Below are 18,642 nucleotides of genomic sequence, written 5' to 3' on the forward strand. Positions count from 1 at the left end.
AGGCAGTATGAAACTGCTCAACATGCTCATCATGTAGATATTAGCAATCATGATTTTGTGGCTTGGGTAAATGAATTAGAATCTCGTTTGGACATAGCTCTCTGACAGATATTTAATAGAAGAAACTCTCCCCGCTGGTCTACTGGTTACCATGTGCGCCTTTGTTGTACAGGGTACTGGGTTCGATTCCCGGTGGGAGAGCCCTTGGGAACTAATGTTGCATATGACACATTATGACTCCTTTAAAACTACACAATTCTAAATTTCAATCCAACAATATGTCACCATTGAGAATCCCAATATACGATATTCATGTGGTGAACTACAAAAAGAAGTGAAATCTGAACAAAAACACCAGAGGCGCAAAAAGTGCAGCCAAGTTCCTCAGCCTCAAAAAGTGTTGAGATGAGGATGAATCAGCTGAGTTCCTTGGCCACAGCATCTAAAACGAACACTGGAACTTGACACCAAGTGCCAAGGAAAATTATGTTAAGGAGCCTTAGGGATAGTGGTGGTACTAGTGGTAGGTTTGTGGCCACCACCAATCTTAGAAATATCAACTTCGCTAATGCGCTAAGGCATATATATATATATATATATATATATATATATATATATATATATATATATATATATATATATATATATATATATATATATACTGCAGTAAGATTGGTGGTTCGAAACCCAGACAAGGAAAACTTATAATCCTCCCCGAGGTGTCAAGGAAAATGATGTTGACGAGACTTAGGGATGGTGCTTGTCAGCGTGGTGGATTTGGGGGCTACCACCACCCTTAGGGCTGAAATGTCCCGGCCGTGAAAATAGGAACAGACATCTTGGTGTAGTCGAATACGTTAAACAGCTCGCGAATACAAGTTCCAATATTCATTTCAGATGCTGTGGCGAAGCCTATCCATCCTCATCTCAACACTTTTCGAGGCTGATGAACTTCGCAGCATTTTTTGAACCTCTGGTGTTTCGTTCAAATATAATTTTCTATTATCACAAATAAATGTGCTGATAATGAAGAGTATATATATATATAAAGTACTAAATTTGTCATTCTTCAAACTGTCTGCCTTGAGTGTCCATACTGAGCTATTTATTTAGCGTTGTATTCCTAATGTTGTCAAGAAATAAAAAAACGAATATTCGTGCAGTCATAAGTCTAAGATAGGCAATGACATTTGTAAATTTGTGTACGATATGTTGAAATGTGTCAAGAACAGTTCTTGAAGGGTGGCCACTCGACCTGGAAACCGGGAAAAGTCAGAAAATTCGATTTACTTTGGAAAAGTCAGAGAATTCTATTTAGATTCAAGAAATTTTATGAAGATCTAAATTAAACGAATAATTGCCTATTTCTAAATAATAATAATAATAATAATAATAATAATAATCATATAACAAAATGGTTTGGTCTTTGGAGGCTCAATCCCACAGACCTCCTTTCAATATTGGTCTAGCAGGTTACTTTAACCAGGATTTGGTTAATGGTGCCCAAACAACTTTCTCATTTTTTCAGTTTTACTTTCGTTTTTATTGGTTGTCAATTGCTATATCTTACTGCGTTGGGCTTTTTAACGACAATACGCAAGCAATTCCCCTCGTCCGGAAGTTTAGTTCGTACAGTGGTCCTTCGGTGCCACTATTAGACTCTCTCTCAAGGAAACTACTCAGAATATTGCAAAATTGCTACGAGGACGTTGTTTCTCCTCATCAGTGTTTATATTATACGTCCGACTCGTGGCAGTAATGCGTTCGAACGTATTAATCGGATGCGTTATTGCCACGAGCTGGGTATATCTTCTGTATGTTTCGTACCGTAATGGAAAAAGCTGCCAGCGAGAACAACATATCCGTGGCGGTCTTGCCTTTGTTCAGCGACCTAGACAGACAGGCTTCGGAGCAAGCAAAGTTGAACCTTGTAGCTTACAGGAGGAGTAATGCATAAGGTCGAAAATGGAACTGCGTCAAGCCCCCTAAGTTTCAGATGCTTCTTCATCGAGTGTTACTTGTGAAATAAGCACCATTTCAGAAAAGGTGGGTAATAAAAATGGCCAAGGGATCATTGCTTGAACTCCTACTTCTTGCCCAAAGTATGACAAAAGCAGAAATTTTATGGTGTTTGCAAACTGTTATGCCCCATTCGTCATTTCATGGTGCTGCTAAGACTGTATATATTGTAACAATGTTTTCTAATAGCGAAATTAAAAAAAAAAAAAAAAAAAAAAAAAAAAAACCTTCAACGAACGATCTTGCAAACAATTGTCCATGGACTGGTCAACAGAGAACTGAAAAATGTTGTGAACAGCTGTAAATATTTTGTTGTAGGTTTTGATGAAACTTTGAATAAGGTATCTCAGAAGAAACAGCTAGATATTCTTGTTAGATTCTGGAATCCTGAGTCGAATGAAGTGTCCTTCAGATACTTTGCATCTGGTTTTCTTGGTAATACTTGCGCTTTAGAACTATTGAATGCATTTAAACATGTTCTGTGTGACGTCAATCTCTAAAAGATAATACAGGTTTCCATGGATGGTCCCAATGTTAACCTGAAGTTTGTAAAAGATTTAGCAGAAAATTCCCCTTCTGATCCTTTATTCTTAGGCTATTGCAGCTGTGGACTACATACGCTAAATTGTGCGTTTAAGGCAGCCATCAAGATGACAGGTTGGACACTTGTCGAAATTTTGCGATTAATCTATAATCTTAAGGACGTTTCCGCAAGAAATGCTGATTATATTCATTACACAGAATCAACAGTTTTCCCTTTGAAGTTTTGTTCGGTAAGGTGGATAGAAAATATTAAGGTTGCAGCAACTAGAGCAACGGAAATGTTACCTAACTCAGTTATGTATGTTGAGTGTGCTATTCGTGACAAGAAGTGTCAAAAATCGACAAACTTTCAGCTGGTAATAGAATATGTAAATGACAAGTTATTTAGTGTGAAATTAGCTTTCTTCCAATCTTTTGCTTTTACCATCGAATCTTTTCTTCGTGAACTTCAGACTTATGCTCCGCTTCCACCATTTTTATGTGCAGAATTATCGTCTTTGATGCGGTCATTCACGAGTCGTTTTGTAAAAGAAGATCCTACAGAAACTACTAAGTTAAGTGGATGTTAGTGACAGCAGCAACTTAATTCCTGCGAAAGACATAGATTTGGGTTATTCGACTAGGGATGCCTTGAAAAAAAGAAGAAAGCTACTCCTCTCGAGATTTTGGAGCTGTGACAGTCATGCCATCAGGCATTACAGACGCTCGTAAAGAAAGTCACGTAAAGGTCGCCTTTGAAGTACAAAATTACGAGAACCACTTCATGTCTCGATCCTTTTGTTGTGTTGAATACAAATCTTGCGTATAAATGCATATCTTCATATCTTGAAATACTTGAGGAGTATAACTGGATATCTGGCACCTTGACAGACAAAGTTGACAGAAACTACAAATGGATATGTATATTGCCACATGTAGGGTATGAAGTCTTACTCGAGAGAAAACACCAAACTTGACCACCATTGGATGCAGTGTATTTCACCTTCCGAAAGCTCAAAGGAGCTCAAATTTTTCATGCAATTTGTTCTGACTTTGTAGCATAGAAATGCTGGTCCATAAAAAGGTTTCTTTATTAGTTGAGAATGATTGGTTGAAAATTAAAAGGAGGAAAGCCTTGTGGCAACGAGACAAGTGTATGATTCCATTGATGCTCGTGGTGGTGTGAATTCTATTGTAAGAAAAGAATGATTCATGCTGCCCGAAATGTTCAATCCAGATAATTACAGAGTACAAAGAAAACTGCTGCCGAGAAGATAAAAGACAAAGAAAAGGCTGAGAAGAAAAGAAAACAGGCTGCTGATCAGGTGAAAGAGTTGGAAAAGAAGAAGTTGAAGCTTATGCCAGAGGCCGGGAACGAAGTAATTAGCTCTTATTGAAAATGAAATTAGCACCTAGAAGAACTAGGCTAATATACTTTGAATTTTTCGAAAGTTCATTGTTTTGCACCTTGCAGTGCATTTGATTAAACTGCATGTTAAACTAAGAAAGCATTTTAATTGAAGCATGTGTCAAACAACATAAATATTTAACCATTTTGTTAGTGTTAAGGAATCCGTCATACTGCGTATATGTGTCCTGAATTAAGTGACACATTGTTAAGTGAACCACAGTTGTGATACCTGCAAATTCTGTTCAGTGCTACAGTAATAATTTTGTTGTAAAAACTCTCTGGTAAGTACAAGAAATGCAAGTTTTTATTATTAATGAGCTCCCTAGTTGTATTGTCAGCTCCAGTACGTTACGATTGTCATACATCATCTGTTTATTATGATTACGTAGTATGTAGTGCATAGCCTCAGAATTATTTATCAGTATTACTTTTTTTTAAATTTTATTATTGGAACTTTTACAATTTTGTCTGGAAAACATGGATAAGTCAGGGAATTTCGAAATCCCGAAAGAGTGGGCACCGTGTGTTGACAATCCCTTTTCGAGTTCCTACTGTGTAATGAAGTTGCAGTATTAGTTTGTGAACTTACGACTAGTCATTTTGGTCTTTTTCGATTAAGATAATTTAATATATGGATAATATATTTCCATATATGGAAGATAATTTAATGTTCCTATTCTCAAATGAAATCATTACCATTTCTTCTCACCTCGTTTCTTTTCCCATTTTACCGATTTGCACGTGCTCATTCAAGTAACTGCAGGCTCCAGTTCGATCTCTATAAACTCAAGAGAGAAATGGAAACTACCGAATTTCAGTGAATGCGTCGAATGGAGGGTGTTGTGTACAGATGGCTGGATACACTTTTAGTTGTCTAATTTGTGGAATTCATACATAAAAGAGGAAATATCAAAAATTTATGTTTCCAAGTAAATGAAGGATAAAAATGTGTAACAATATTGAACACACAACACGCAGCTTCTCTTCCAAAAGCGACAGTATCATAAAACGACGTAAAATTCCGTTTAAGATTGTCAGAAGGAAACTATTCTTTTCAATTGTTTATCCTAGTAGATGGTTTCTAGATTCCTCTATATTTCACATACACTCTATTAGTATGTTACGTAAGAGAGTGCTGCGTCTCTTTAGTAATTTAAAAATTTTAATCTAAGGTGCATGACTTCAGGAAATTTTAATGTTTGTGTACAGTGTTCTATCAGTCTTTGTGACAACGCTGGAATACTTATGCTTCATTTTGAGAAGGACGGCTATTAGCAACGTTTCAGTTTGATCTAATAGTTACAGTAACCTAACTCTTAAATCCCCTGATATCAGCTCATCGTGTTTTCAAATACTTTATAATTGTAGAGGCAGCAAGCAATTTCACCGTCACTTCTCAAGAATGTCTAACTTGTGTGTCTGTACCACAAAATCCATACATAGAGGGTATGTCACATATTCGATTCAATTCCAGAGCTAATGTTAAAATTAAGATCTAATTTCCACCCTTAGTTTCAGTAGAGATAATGTTCTTTTCTTGCCTTTCCCAAATTTTTAAATGTCTCCGAGCGAAGTATTTAATAGAGGGAACAGCTTAGCATTCCAAGAAAATACTAGAGATATTAAAGAACGAAACAAAATAAAATACCGACATACCCATACGCACTAGAAGTGTGTCCTCTCGGTCCGTGCGGCCCTTACTCATGCATGTCATAGTATATTCACTGCCAGGAGACTGCAATTGAATATTATGATCACCTCTTCCTTTCAACACTGATAGTAATGTCCTGGAAACATAATCCGAAGTCGCGATACGCCACTTTTTTTTTTTTTTTTTTTTCACATTGTTGTCAGTCAATTCGATGCCTCGTTCCGTGTGTTGATTTTTAATGTCCAGCAGTATTTTATTCTGATTGGAGTCTTTCGTACAAAACTTTTATAATTGTGTATGTTCTGCTTCCAGAATTTCCTGAATACTCTACAGAAAGGAGTGTTGAAAGACAAACAATGGCTGGAAATGTTCTCTACAGTTTCCAAAGGTCTTACACCAACTACAGCACTTATCAGTAAGTATTATGCTCCGCAATAAAAAGTTCGCATATTCTGTAACTTCCACATTTTCATTAATAACTCAGTTTTCTTAATATATTATCGCTTCTTTGTGCTCTCCTTCACAAAACAATATAGTAATGAATAATGATTTATAATTTTGAAGAAAAAATAAAGCAAAATAAGAAAATTATAAGCGAAAAAACTTTATTCTTCTGAAACGTTAGTCTGTCAGATAATTACGCGAAGAATATCCCGGGGAAAATTAAAATGACTCGACACAGTGCACAGGTATTAGGAACACTCACTAACATGTCAAGTTATTGAACAGAAACATGAACTGAGCAAACAACTACGTATTTCTGCGTTGAATTCTGCATGCACACTGAATTCACACTTCATGCACTGTTCCAATATGCAAAATCAATCAATATCTTCAGTTGAAATTACTGAAATAGGGAGAAAACGACTATTTAAAACTTCAAGTGTGAACCTGCGCTTGGAGCTATATATTAGCAATAATACAACCTATTCCTTCATAAGTTGTCTCGGTGGTCAAGCGTGTTTAGTAGTGCTCTTGAAATGCTGGCATCGAAGGGCGCAGTTTGAATCTACCTCCAGGAAGATTTTTTTTTTTCCAATGAATGGAAACATTTTTTTAAATATAAAGTTCTGTTTTGAAGTGCTTGAGAAAACAAAATCAGATGAACTGGCACGTTTCAAAGCTCAGTCACATTTATTCACCCTTTCATCATTTATATACGAAGATGCTAAAATGAGGAACGTTAACATTGTTATAATGGGAACAGATTTCTGATTTGAATACCAACCTTAAACCACATGTCCAAAATGAAAAAAAAAAAAAAAAAAAAAAATCATGTTCCTGATACCTATTGCAATATACAGGTGTATATGTAGACAAAGAGAGAGAGAGAGAGAGAGAGAGTATGTAAGAGAAATAAAAAACAATATATGCTGATTCTTTATTATTGGAATACGGACATTATTTCTTCCTTATAAGCACATCTAAGAATACATAGATTATCTGAAACCATCATATTTGTTCCAAAATAAACATCGGACAGCTTTACAACAATATCTTTCGGGTCTTTAACGATTTTGAGCAACAAAGTAAAATCTGTAGATAATGTTGCTACCACTCCCAAAGTTACCGGTATTAGCCATGACTTCCAAGAATTTATATTTATCCAAACTGGATTCAAAACGTTCTTCATGAATATCGTCAAAGTGGTTGTCAGCCTCCTAGGATGTCTCTACTTCCGTCTTATTGTGGGTTATAGCAGAAAAATCTCATCCAGTTCTTTACCAGGAGGTAATGTGCCTAAGATCGATGACACATTCCCGCGCTGGATGGCAATGCTGATACGTTGGAAAGAATGCAGTAGCTCGGGGATCACCAGTTTTGATTGCTATTCGATGACCCAGTATTTATCCAATAGGTTTGAGTATTTTAGCCTTTTGCCTGATTCTCTCTGAGCAGCGACGAGACCTGCCTGAATTGAAGAATGGGGTAAGTTGGAAGGAGCAAACGTATCGGAACATGTGAAATCCCAGACTAACGCTTTTCCATTTTTCAGCGGTACCAAGGTCATGTCGAGATTGTCTTTTCGACTTTTTTGCATGAAAGACCATGTAATCCTTTATTATCAACATATGCGTTGCAAGCAGGACAGTAGTGAGGCTCACAAATATTAGCACCTAAGCGCAGAGCTGTAGCCATACGAAAGCTCTCATTAGAAAGGTGTAGGCCGAGTGTGGGAGAAGGTAGGGCTAGAAACCATGCTCCGTTTTTGGAGGAGGAGACAGCTAACAGGCTTTGTCATCTGGTTATTAGTTGATGATAGGAGTGAAGATAAACGAAGCTTGACTATAGGTTCATCCCAAACAGACTGGACATGTTTTTTGTCGTTAGGTGGGGAATACATTCCAACCAGACTAGTCCATTCATCGATGCATTCTTGTACATCTCGAATCGAGTCTAAGTCAACCTCCTGTTGAAGAAGAGATCCAATTAGTTCTCGTGAGCCATAGAATGATGCGAGGAAAGAAGGTATGGCGATATCCATGACTCGACGAATTCCAAGGCCTCCATTCTCAACTGGTTAGGAAGCTTCTAACCATGAAATGTCTTTCAAAGAAGAGTTTAGAATGGATTCTAGTCCTGTTCTAAGAGTGTGGTCGAATTTGTCAAGTAATTTATCATTCTGCCAAGAAGGGGAGCAACGGAGGAAATATAGTAATCTTGGAAGTGAGAGTGAAACTCGTAGTAAATAATAAGCGGAGTGTGCAAAAGTTTTGATAATTGAGAAAAGAAAAATTCTAATTTTGATATCTTCTCCAATCAAATTTTGCTCCTTGGTTCGGTAGAGATGGCAGCACCTAAAAGTTCCGCATTGGTAGGTGATAAGAGTTTGATACCAGGTGCTACTTCGTTAAACCTTTCATAAAGGTCATGGACTTCATCAACTCTGGCATTCAGAAAACTCACTTCACATTTAGTAGAGTTAAAAAACAATCCAATAGATGAAGCTTCTAGACGAATTTTATTAAAAGCGCATAGCGCGTCGATATTTTCAGCTATGGTATCGTCATCTAAGTACCAGATATTTAAATCTGTGTTAATATCCTTAATAATGTGATGGATGGTTAGGGCGAACAGTGCTGGTCCAAGTGGGTCGCCTTGCTGTAGTCCACGTTGTGAGTGAATTATGTTATCACTTATACAAATATTGCTTGGTTCAGAGTAGCATAGGTAGATGTATGGATAGTAAGTTTTAACAGATTGTAACATTGAGTTTCGGTTGAGTTCATTAAAGGCGTTCTGGAAGTCAATTTTTAAAAATGCTCTCACTTCAGTATGGGAAGATGAGTAGTACATTCTGGCAGCATGTACGGCTGATTCTGCTCCAAATGGTATACAGACCCCTAGTTGGTGTGGTGATAGTATATTAATTAATGAATCTCGTATCCGGAAACAGATAATTTTTGCTGATAAGCGTCTCCAAACATTGCCAGCAGCTATCGGGCGAATTCCACAGCTTTTCTTCTTCAGTGCTATAAGTGAAGCACAATAATAATAATAATAATAATAATAATAATAATAATAATAATAATAATAATAATAATAATAATAATAATAATAATAAATAAATAAATAAATAAATGGTCGTAAAATGGTCTGCACTTTCCCAGATATAATTAAGTACATAAACTCACAAATGGATGTGATTAAGCGTTCCTTTGAAACAAAGTCTTGATTTATAAGTAGATCTTTTAAGATTGAGAGACGGAGATTATCCATTCCGCCTGCCTAACCAGAGGGGAAGGATTTTATGGCCTTTAAAAATTCGATGGAAGAGACTTTAGTTACTGTAGTCGAGTCCTCAGGTTGTTCAGGATTCATGAATGAGTGAGCGTGGGCTGGATGCTTTTCTCTAAGAGCATGTAGTACTGACGTATGTGGCGTAGCCACAGTGTCATCGAATATCCGTAGTCTGATAGCGCCACGTATATCACCATCTGCTAATTTTTGTTCGATGCTCTTGGTATTTATTGAACCGGATTTTTCTGGTTTGCGAGGTTCGTCGGTCCCTCGATGCTGCTTCGTTAATACTTCACGATGATGTTCCCTCCAGTTTCTGACTCTTAGCTTCATCGAAGTGGTGAGATTACTTACTTTCTCATAACGCGGTGGGATGCAAAAAACTGCGTAAGGGAAAACTAGAAGGTCGATCCAAGAATCAACATTATTGGTATTCTTGATATTACGAATAATGTTACATAGAGAATCAGCTACCGATGAACGAGCACCGCGAAGGACACGACAATGAACCAGAACATTAGCCTTCAAATGAGACATAAGACAAATGAGGCATAATGAGAATTTTGCATAAAAGTTCAGAAGAGTTGTCATTGAAATCTAAGGTTAATAAATCCGAAATATAGTTGGTAGGCTGTTGAAGTTTCATGTTACTGCCCTTAGTCTCGTGTATCACGTGATGACATTTGCCTGTGTGAATGGATAAGCCTCTTTGGCTAAGAAAATGTTTATTGCACATCGTTTGAAATGCTTGATGTATTCATATTATGGTTATAAGCTATTAAAATTGTTTTGTTTCACTCATTGTTATTGTTGAAAAATTCAAACCTCCACTTTTAACGAATATTAACTGATAAAAATGCACTTTTCATTCTTCCGTTGCACTAGATTTCATTGTCAAAAATTACGGAATTTTAACGTTCATTAGGCCTAATTTTTTATTTCTTTATAATAAGATAACCACAATACCGATTTTAAAATGAATTTCACCACTTTCATCTCGGAGACATCATGCATACCCATATATGACTGAAACTCGTCAATCGAAGGTATTTCCTCATTTTTACACAGAAACCACACAGAGAACACTTTTGGATTGCACACCGGTGTCAACAATAAACAACAATAAAAATACAAAATATATGCTTGTATTTTTAATTATAACGTAAATAGTTATTGTAATTCACAATCTGGATTGTTATAAAGCGCTTTGAACGCTTGAAGTGACTTAATGTTCATAAAGTTTATTTTTCTTGAAGATTTTGTAATTAATGTCGCAAATACTCCGATGCTTTGTAATATGTGCCAGACAATAGTATAGTATCGTCTACCCCTTGCTTCTATTGATGGTATAAAAATAATGTTGAGTTGATTTTGCGTTTAACGTCCCTTTCGGCAGCGAGGCTATATGAGACATTTACCTACTGATTAGCGTGAAATCCGAATGCCATGAGCTCACATCGGGAATCGAACTGGGTCTCTTACGTCAAAGGTGCGTACGCTCACTGCCAGTGATGTAAATTTTCGGATTCACAAAAACATACTCCACTTATTCCTACATCGTTGTTTAGCCGTAAAATTTATTTGTAATAAATATTGTCTGAAAAAAGTTTCATGAAGTGAAAATTAACGAATCTTTATTTCTGCAAAAATGTTTCAAAAACTTCAATGTATCTTCCCTCAAAATTCACCTTTGATCTCTCAAAATCATATTTCGTTAATTTGATACGCGAAAGACAATATTTTATTATAGCTTTAAACACAACAAAATCAAATCATGTTTTCTTACTTTTGTTACAGAAGTAATCTTAATGAGAAACTGGAACTTTTGTGTGGTTATTTCATTACACAGGCAGGCGTATATGTGAAGAAATAGTGGAATTCTCTGTTTTTGAAATAACTGATAAATTCACAAAGGTTTCTTTTCGCTTTCTCGTTACAGTTTAAACAATGGGATGGGATATTTGTACTCTACGAACTCGATTAATGTTTCTTGCACATTACACGCACCTACCCCACCCCCCCCCCACACACACACTAAGCTACCAATACGCGTATTTGCGTACTTGGTAGCTCCGAGTTGGGAGACCGACTTGTTGGAACCAAATGTGCATAAAAAACTAGAAGAGATACAAAAACGAGAGTGAGATCAAAATGCATTAATTTTATTCATATTTGCGGTGGGAAAATACTTATGTCGCTGTTTCTGACAGTTTCCTGGGAAACACGTGTGGTGCCGTACTATATTTATTGGATGCTGGTGCCAACATCACCTGCAAGATATAAATGGTACCGGTACCAATAACATATCTGGAAGATCTAATGTTACACACACACAGACTATTAACATTATTCTAGAGAATTGCAGGCGTTATGAGGACCTCTACAGTGTTGCGATATTTCAGTTATCTACAATGTAAAATAATAGCTCAAAGTAGAAAAATACACGCAGTTTTGGGGAAATATGTCTATAAGAATTTAAAAATATATGGAAAGAAACTACATAGTTGTTTATATTTAAATTATCAGATATTCGTCAAGTGAACTTCCTACACTACTCCTTAAATCTGACAACCACGTTAAACCGGGAGACACTCTGTATATTTGATGTCCACCTCGCTTTATCGAAGTAGAAGTGGGTATTTAAAACAAGTTCTACCGGGAAAGAAACAACTCGTTCGTAAACATGCGAGAGGTCTTTCGAGGTGTGCTATGACCACAACTGCTTGCTGCATTTGTTTATAAACGATCAGAGGGATATATCCACCTTTTCAATTTACTCTCCCACCATTCAAACAGTTCCGTTACCTTCTGCGTGACGATGACGTAGAAACATTCTCACGACAGAGACTTTTTTAATATCACATTCGTCGATAGAAAGGAAAAGGATAAGATCTGAACTGTTTCGAAAGAAAAATGTTAATACAGAAACATAAATAGGATATGCTGAAAATTTTAACGCGTAGCTATTTTTTTCATTTTCTTGCTAAGTACTTAGACGTTCAACATAGGACATTTGGAATTGCTTTTCGCATAAATGAACCGGATTTTTCATCGAGCTCTTGTACTGATCATATGAATTTAAATGTGTTCCACTTTTGACACTTTTAGGGACATCTTAATTACATTGAAACATGAGCACTCAGTACAAAAATTGCACATTAGAAAATGACTGTGACATTTTTTTTTTTTTTTTTTTTAAATTTCGGCAAGGGTGCGGGTTTAAGGTCTCTTGATAACCCTTTGAACGTTAGGGAAGATTTTGAAGCATAGACAGAAAACAATCATTTAATATAGAAGAACCCAGACCCAGGGATGTTTTAAGACAGCTGATTCAAAATCTGACGTCAAAATTAGAAAATTCAAAATGGTGGATCCAATATGTTGATTACAATTAACAAAAGTCTTCTGGTTTGAAATGGTTTGCAGTTAGCCAAGAACAATCATAGGTGGCAGGAGTTATTGCGAGAAGGTTGCAAACCGATTTGAAACCTTCATGTTTGATTAAAGTTAGTTTCTGCACCTATCAGTATTCGGGGTGCTTATTTAAAGTGAGTTCCCTTACCTCTCTCTATTTGTGATGCTTATTGAATGTGAGTCCCCTAGCTTCTCACTATTAGAGATGCTTATTGAAAGTGACCCCCTCGCCTCTCACTACTCGGCGTGCGTATTTAAGTGATTTATATTATATTTGAGTCCCGAGTTAAACCTCAAAATAGAAACCATTCCTGCAGGAAACAACTGGATTTAGCATCTTGAACTCTTCTTTAGTCCCTGGAAAACATCTTGGGACATTTTTCTGACATTGTCCTTCTCTATAACATAAATTAACATCTCCGTAATAATATAATTAAGATCCAATCATTGATTTTTAAATAGGTTTTCTTCTCCAACATTTGCAAATATTATTAGGTATCTGTGATACGAAAGCTGTTATTTGTAATAAAAACTTCCTACGTTTGACAATCCCGTAACATTTCATTTCAAAGATTGTGCATCAGTTTGCAATTTGTGCGCAGTTATTGCTCTAATAAGGTGTGCGTTGTGTAAACTATGTTTATGCATCACATATCTTTTTACGGAATATCATTACTGTAAAACGTTTTTTCAATAAATTCATAATTATAAGAACTGAGGATATATGAAACTCGGACATATTGACAAGCGAGGAGACTCACTATATCCCTCCTGGCAGTATGTTTTCTTTCTACATTAAATAATTGTTTTCTATCAATGCTTCAAGATCACTCTAACATTCAAAGTTTGTTTCTACTCTTAAAGCCACACCAATGCCGAAATAAAAAAAAAATACGTGTCGATTATTTTTCGATGTTTTACAAGTCTACAAAGTTTCATTCAAATCGATGAGATTCACTTTCGTAAGTCTCCTTGTTAGACAAACATCCTATCCATAAATGTGTAATCTGTCTCTGAAATTAACTTTTTAGATTAACATTTATCTAAAACATGCATTTTATATAATGTTTGATAATAAAATGCTTTTCTCAGTATTCACTATCGCTCCCGTGCCCTGGAAAAAAATAAGTAGTTTAACGAGTTTAACGTAATCTTTTGCCGTGCGGAACGTACATGGACATCTCATGTGCCTCTGCAGCTTGATTGTTTGGTTGATTCGGATTTTAGCATGCCTTTGGGCACTAAATCATTTGACACGAACTTCCCCCTTATCGTTATGTCCTAACCCCTTCAGTTCCCACCCGGAATGTTGTTTATTTCAGTTGAGCGTCCCATCAGAATTACAATCTAAATCTTTTTTGAATTTGTATCCGAGATCTGGAATTGAATCTAAATTGGAGATATAGTTCTTGTGATTCAGCGTGTTAGTAAACAAGTAGTTACCCATCTCTTTCCGGCATTTGAATCATATCAATATTAGTAAATGAAAAGTATTGGTAAGATACCGAAATAGAACATTTATATTTCTTCACAGGTAATTTCAGTGAAATTAGGGTTGTCATCCTTTCGGCGTTTGGCGAGCATATTTTACATTTTGCGATTTTTCAATGTCGAGACGTCATTTCAATTATTTTTGAATAGTCTGATATTTAATCATATTTCTATTTGTTCAATACTTTGCTTGGAAAATTAGTATATTTCTCAATTGCGTTAGAAAACTGTCCTTCATTGGTTTTTAATCAACTCTTTATTAAAATTGATTCTCTAAAATGTGTCGAAGTCTAGACTTCAAATTTGATCTCACCTAACTCGGGAACTAAAAGCCTGCACATCATATTTATTTCATATGAGTACAACGTTGTCAAGATTTACAACCATGCCAAGTTTGGTTCAGACCAATGAGTTTGGTTGAATTTGTACTGAAACTATAAATGACGAAAGTTATGTAAGTAGTTATATAAGCATAGGCATATAGCATATAGCTTAGGCCTAATAACTCATTATGTGTCCCATATCTTATATAAGTACTTAGTCTAGAATGAAAATTTAACTCTTGCTGAATAGTAGTGATGGGCATTTATCAGAAGTAACAATAGCATTGAAATTTCCAGTGAACTTTATCAACTTTATTTTGTGATTTTAGCAGTACGGTAATGCAGCGAGTAAAGAGTGTTTTCTCTAGTCAGTGCTTAGTGTAAAAAAGAGCTCGTTAATACAGTCAGTTACGGAATCGATCATTGTACTAAAATGTACGTAGTTTCATGAACATGAATTATGAAGAATTTTACAAATAGTTGTTGCAACAACATAATGCATTACTTCGGTCAAAAAATGTTGGCCGGGGCAACTACAATTCTGGTTCAAGAACCAATGCAGATTCAACATCATCCACACAATTATAAGGTAAAATGTTTTCAAATTTACGTGTAAAAAGTCCAGCTTTTTAATAAAAAGTCAGCTATTTTCTGAAAGAATGTCCACTGTTCGACAATTTCGATGTAATAATCTTACAAAATCGTAGAAGAAAGAATGAAATGAGAACAAATATTGACCAGTTCGTAAGTGTATTTATATCCTATAGTCCAATCAAAACATCAAATGCAGATTTCCCACTACCGCATAACAAATCACAGTATGAGTGCAGATAATAAATAATTAACATGACTCTCGGTAACTCTCGGGATGAACCTAAATAGACAATAGGTTTCAGAGAATCGGATAAGAAATTTTTCAACCTCTCTACTTTTAAACCAGAGAACGTACTAGTATCGGGATAGCAGCTTAAGCAATGCACACGAAAGCACATGCACTAAAACCAGGGCCGGATTAAGGGAGGAACTTAGGGAGGCTATAGCCCCGGGTCTCCAGGTGAATAGGATCCTCCAATCTGATCAAAGTCTTAACTGGCTTTCTAAAAAGAATCATGAAGATATAATCATCATCAAAAAATAAAATGACCAAAAGTATTAAAGATATTCCATTAACTTTCCTACTGTACTTTGACAGAAATTTATTATGTGAAGTCAGCAGGGGCCACATATTTTTTTCTAGCCCCTGTCCTCCAGATAGGTTAATCCAGCCCTGACTAACACCTTACGTACTACGGAAAAGCATTAGAAAAATGAAAATATTTCTATTCTTTTCACAGTTAATCTATCTTAAACCAGACTCTTAATGAGTTATCTTGAAATACGGAAACTGAAGTAACGTTCTATTAAAACAAAGATTCTTCTTCTGTTGTAAATTTTAAAATTCCTTTCACATACCACGAGTGCGCAAAAATCCGAACAGTGGAGAGAGTTAAATTGATTTGGCTATGTATTCTTATGGCTGTGTGGAGCCTGGGTACATCATTGCGATCCAGAGTAGGCAGTGACGGCATCATGATGTCCACCCCTCAAGAATTTCAAGATAATGCAATTAGATGGCAAGATTATGGCAACATTTTTTTCTGGGAGGGGTATAGTAAGGGCATACTGTTGAGCATTGATTATCTTCAGGGTCTAAGGACAATTACAAGTGACTGCTATTCACAACTGATTCTAAACGTTAGGCAGGCAATCCAGGGGAAACGCAGCTACACATGAAAGTGCTGCTGCTGCAGTACAATGCTTCTACTCATAAGTCACCTTACCTCCACCGCTATTGCCGATGCCGGCTATAAAATATTTGAGCATCCTCCCCACTCTCCAGATCTTGCCCCAAGTGACTTTCACCTGTTTCCCAAGATTAAGTAGCATCCGCGAGGAACAAAGTTTGCCAACGATGAGCAAGTTATGCAGGCTGTCGAAGAATGGCTTCCAGTATAGCCGTCAAGGATTTTTTTAAAACTGGTATTCATGCTCTAGAACATTGTTGGGAGAAGTGCATTATAGTGAAAGGGGACTATGTGGAAAAATGGAAGATCTTCTATATTAGGAATTATCGAACACTCCTCGTAACATCATTTAACACTGCCTACATTGCCTAATTCACCAAAATATACCGATTTTCCGCCCTATAGAACGTGAGGAGGGTCGGTTGACAACTCCTATGCATGAAATTTTGCCTCTGTCGTCTCCCGCGTTGTATATAGAATATCTCACGAAAATACAATGTCTTTAGATTTATTTTGGGTGTGTTTTTGCGAAACCATATCATCAGCACGTCTTCAAAGTTTGGCAATATTGTTGGTGAACTTTTGGTGTTTGACGTTTTCTCAAGCGTGCGTTCGAAAGACGGCTCCACAAATCGTATACCGAAATCTTTCGATGTATCAGAGGTAGTGCAAAACATTTCTGTGATTGGTGTAGAACCCAGCTTCGGTCGTTATGGTCACTGCATTAAAGAAAGAAAACATTCTATGACCCAAGACCGCAAACAATAGGAGTGCAGACATGCCAACACCTTACAAAAGTAAACAAAAGTTTCCTGTGCATCACTAAGGTATCAATTATGCAGCAACTTGGCACAGTGGTGACGGAACCAGTTTTGTCTTATCCATCTGTAGACTAGAACAGTAATGTGCAAACTACGGCTCACGGGCCAGATGCCACCGGCTGAAACATTCTATCAGGTCCGCAATATGAAAAATGAAATGAAATCTTTAAGTTTTACGTCCCAGGATTATGCCGCTTAGGCTAAAGGAGACAGTGATGATGAGAGATGAGTGAAATGGTGGAATGTAGAAAGTGGGAGGAAACGGGAGAACCCCGGGAAAACCCACGAGCACGGTTTTTGTCCACCACAAGGTCCGCAATATGAGTCCTGATCTACAGAATTTAACTTCACTTCTGAAAATCCGTGAATCCCACTTTAATCAATATTGAGAGAAACTTGTAGAAATGCTGTACAAATTTCATTTACTACTTCCACTTTATAGTCTTTCAATCATAGGGCTTAGTATTACAAGTTTTTTTAAAAGAAAATGTATAGGCCACCTATTTGTTCTTATTCTTTGAATATTAGCCCGCCAAAGTGTTTTTCTTTTTTTCTTTTGGCCCCTTCCTAAATAACTTTTCCCATCGCTGGAATAACACCCAAGCCCTGTGCAAAACAGTTTCGAGATTCACCTCTCTTCCAAGGGTCTGGAGGATCGTTGCTACCACCTGCTTGCTTGATAATATTATTAGCACTGTGGGTTTACTTAATAGTATGCATGCTTGCGATAGAAGAACACAAATTTATCGAATTAAAAACTGGCGATTTTAAAAAAGTTGGATCATTATATAACAGTTAAGAAGCAGTTCTTATCAAAAACAGAGAAGCATTATGGCAGCCAAGTTTTGCTTTTCAACGTTCTCTCTAACTAGACCCTATACTAAGAATGTATTGATTTTATTATATTTAAGTCAGATATACGAGGGGTGTTCAAACGGAAATGTGAAAGATGACACTGTGGGTATAATCGAAGTCTTTGTTCGAAAGTAATTACCAGACGTCTGAGCACAACTATCCCACTGTATAATGAGCCGAAGGATTCGATGTTCCCTGAAATCCAGTGGGTGTGATAGCAGCCAGTCTTCCATTGTTTCTTTCAGTTCTCGTCGGAGTTCAAGCGCTTGCCTTTGAGATGTCTTTTTAGCGGAACAAACAGATGGAAGTCGCAGTGAGATATGTCCAAACTGTAGGCCGGATGCTCAAGCTGCTCCCACTTCAACTTATTCAGTACACTTCGTGTGACGTGCGAGACGTGTGGACAAGTGTAATCGTGGAGCAGAATCACTCCACTTTCTCACTGACTTGTTGGACACACAATCTCTCCCGTATACAGTCACCATCTGGCGATAAATATCGACCGATTAAACCCCTTTTCCGGTCAGAAATCGGATAATACCTCGCTGCTCCTCAATCGTTGAATGTTTCATTGTGAATGCTATTATTTCAACACACACACTGCCAAATT

General features: G+C 36.7%; 1 protein-coding gene across 5 annotated transcripts in view; it reads left to right on the plus strand.

Annotated features, from left to right (window-relative positions):
• The window catches only part of Strump (WASH complex subunit strump), a 579,189-nt gene that overhangs the window by 457,688 nt on the left and 102,859 nt on the right, over nt 1-18,642 (plus strand). For all 5 annotated transcript variants that reach the window (XM_081746920.1, XM_081746918.1, XM_081746916.1 and 2 more), the window contains exon 17: nt 5,916-6,018. In XM_081746920.1, coding sequence (XP_081603046.1) covers nt 5,916-6,018 — 103 coding nt within the window. The remainder of the gene's footprint in view (nt 1-5,915; nt 6,019-18,642) is intronic.

This window comes from Thermobia domestica, chromosome 18 (genome assembly GCF_964235325.1).
Source record: "Thermobia domestica chromosome 18, izTheDome1.hap1.1, whole genome shotgun sequence".
Taxonomy (NCBI): Eukaryota; Metazoa; Arthropoda; class Insecta; order Zygentoma; family Lepismatidae; genus Thermobia; species Thermobia domestica.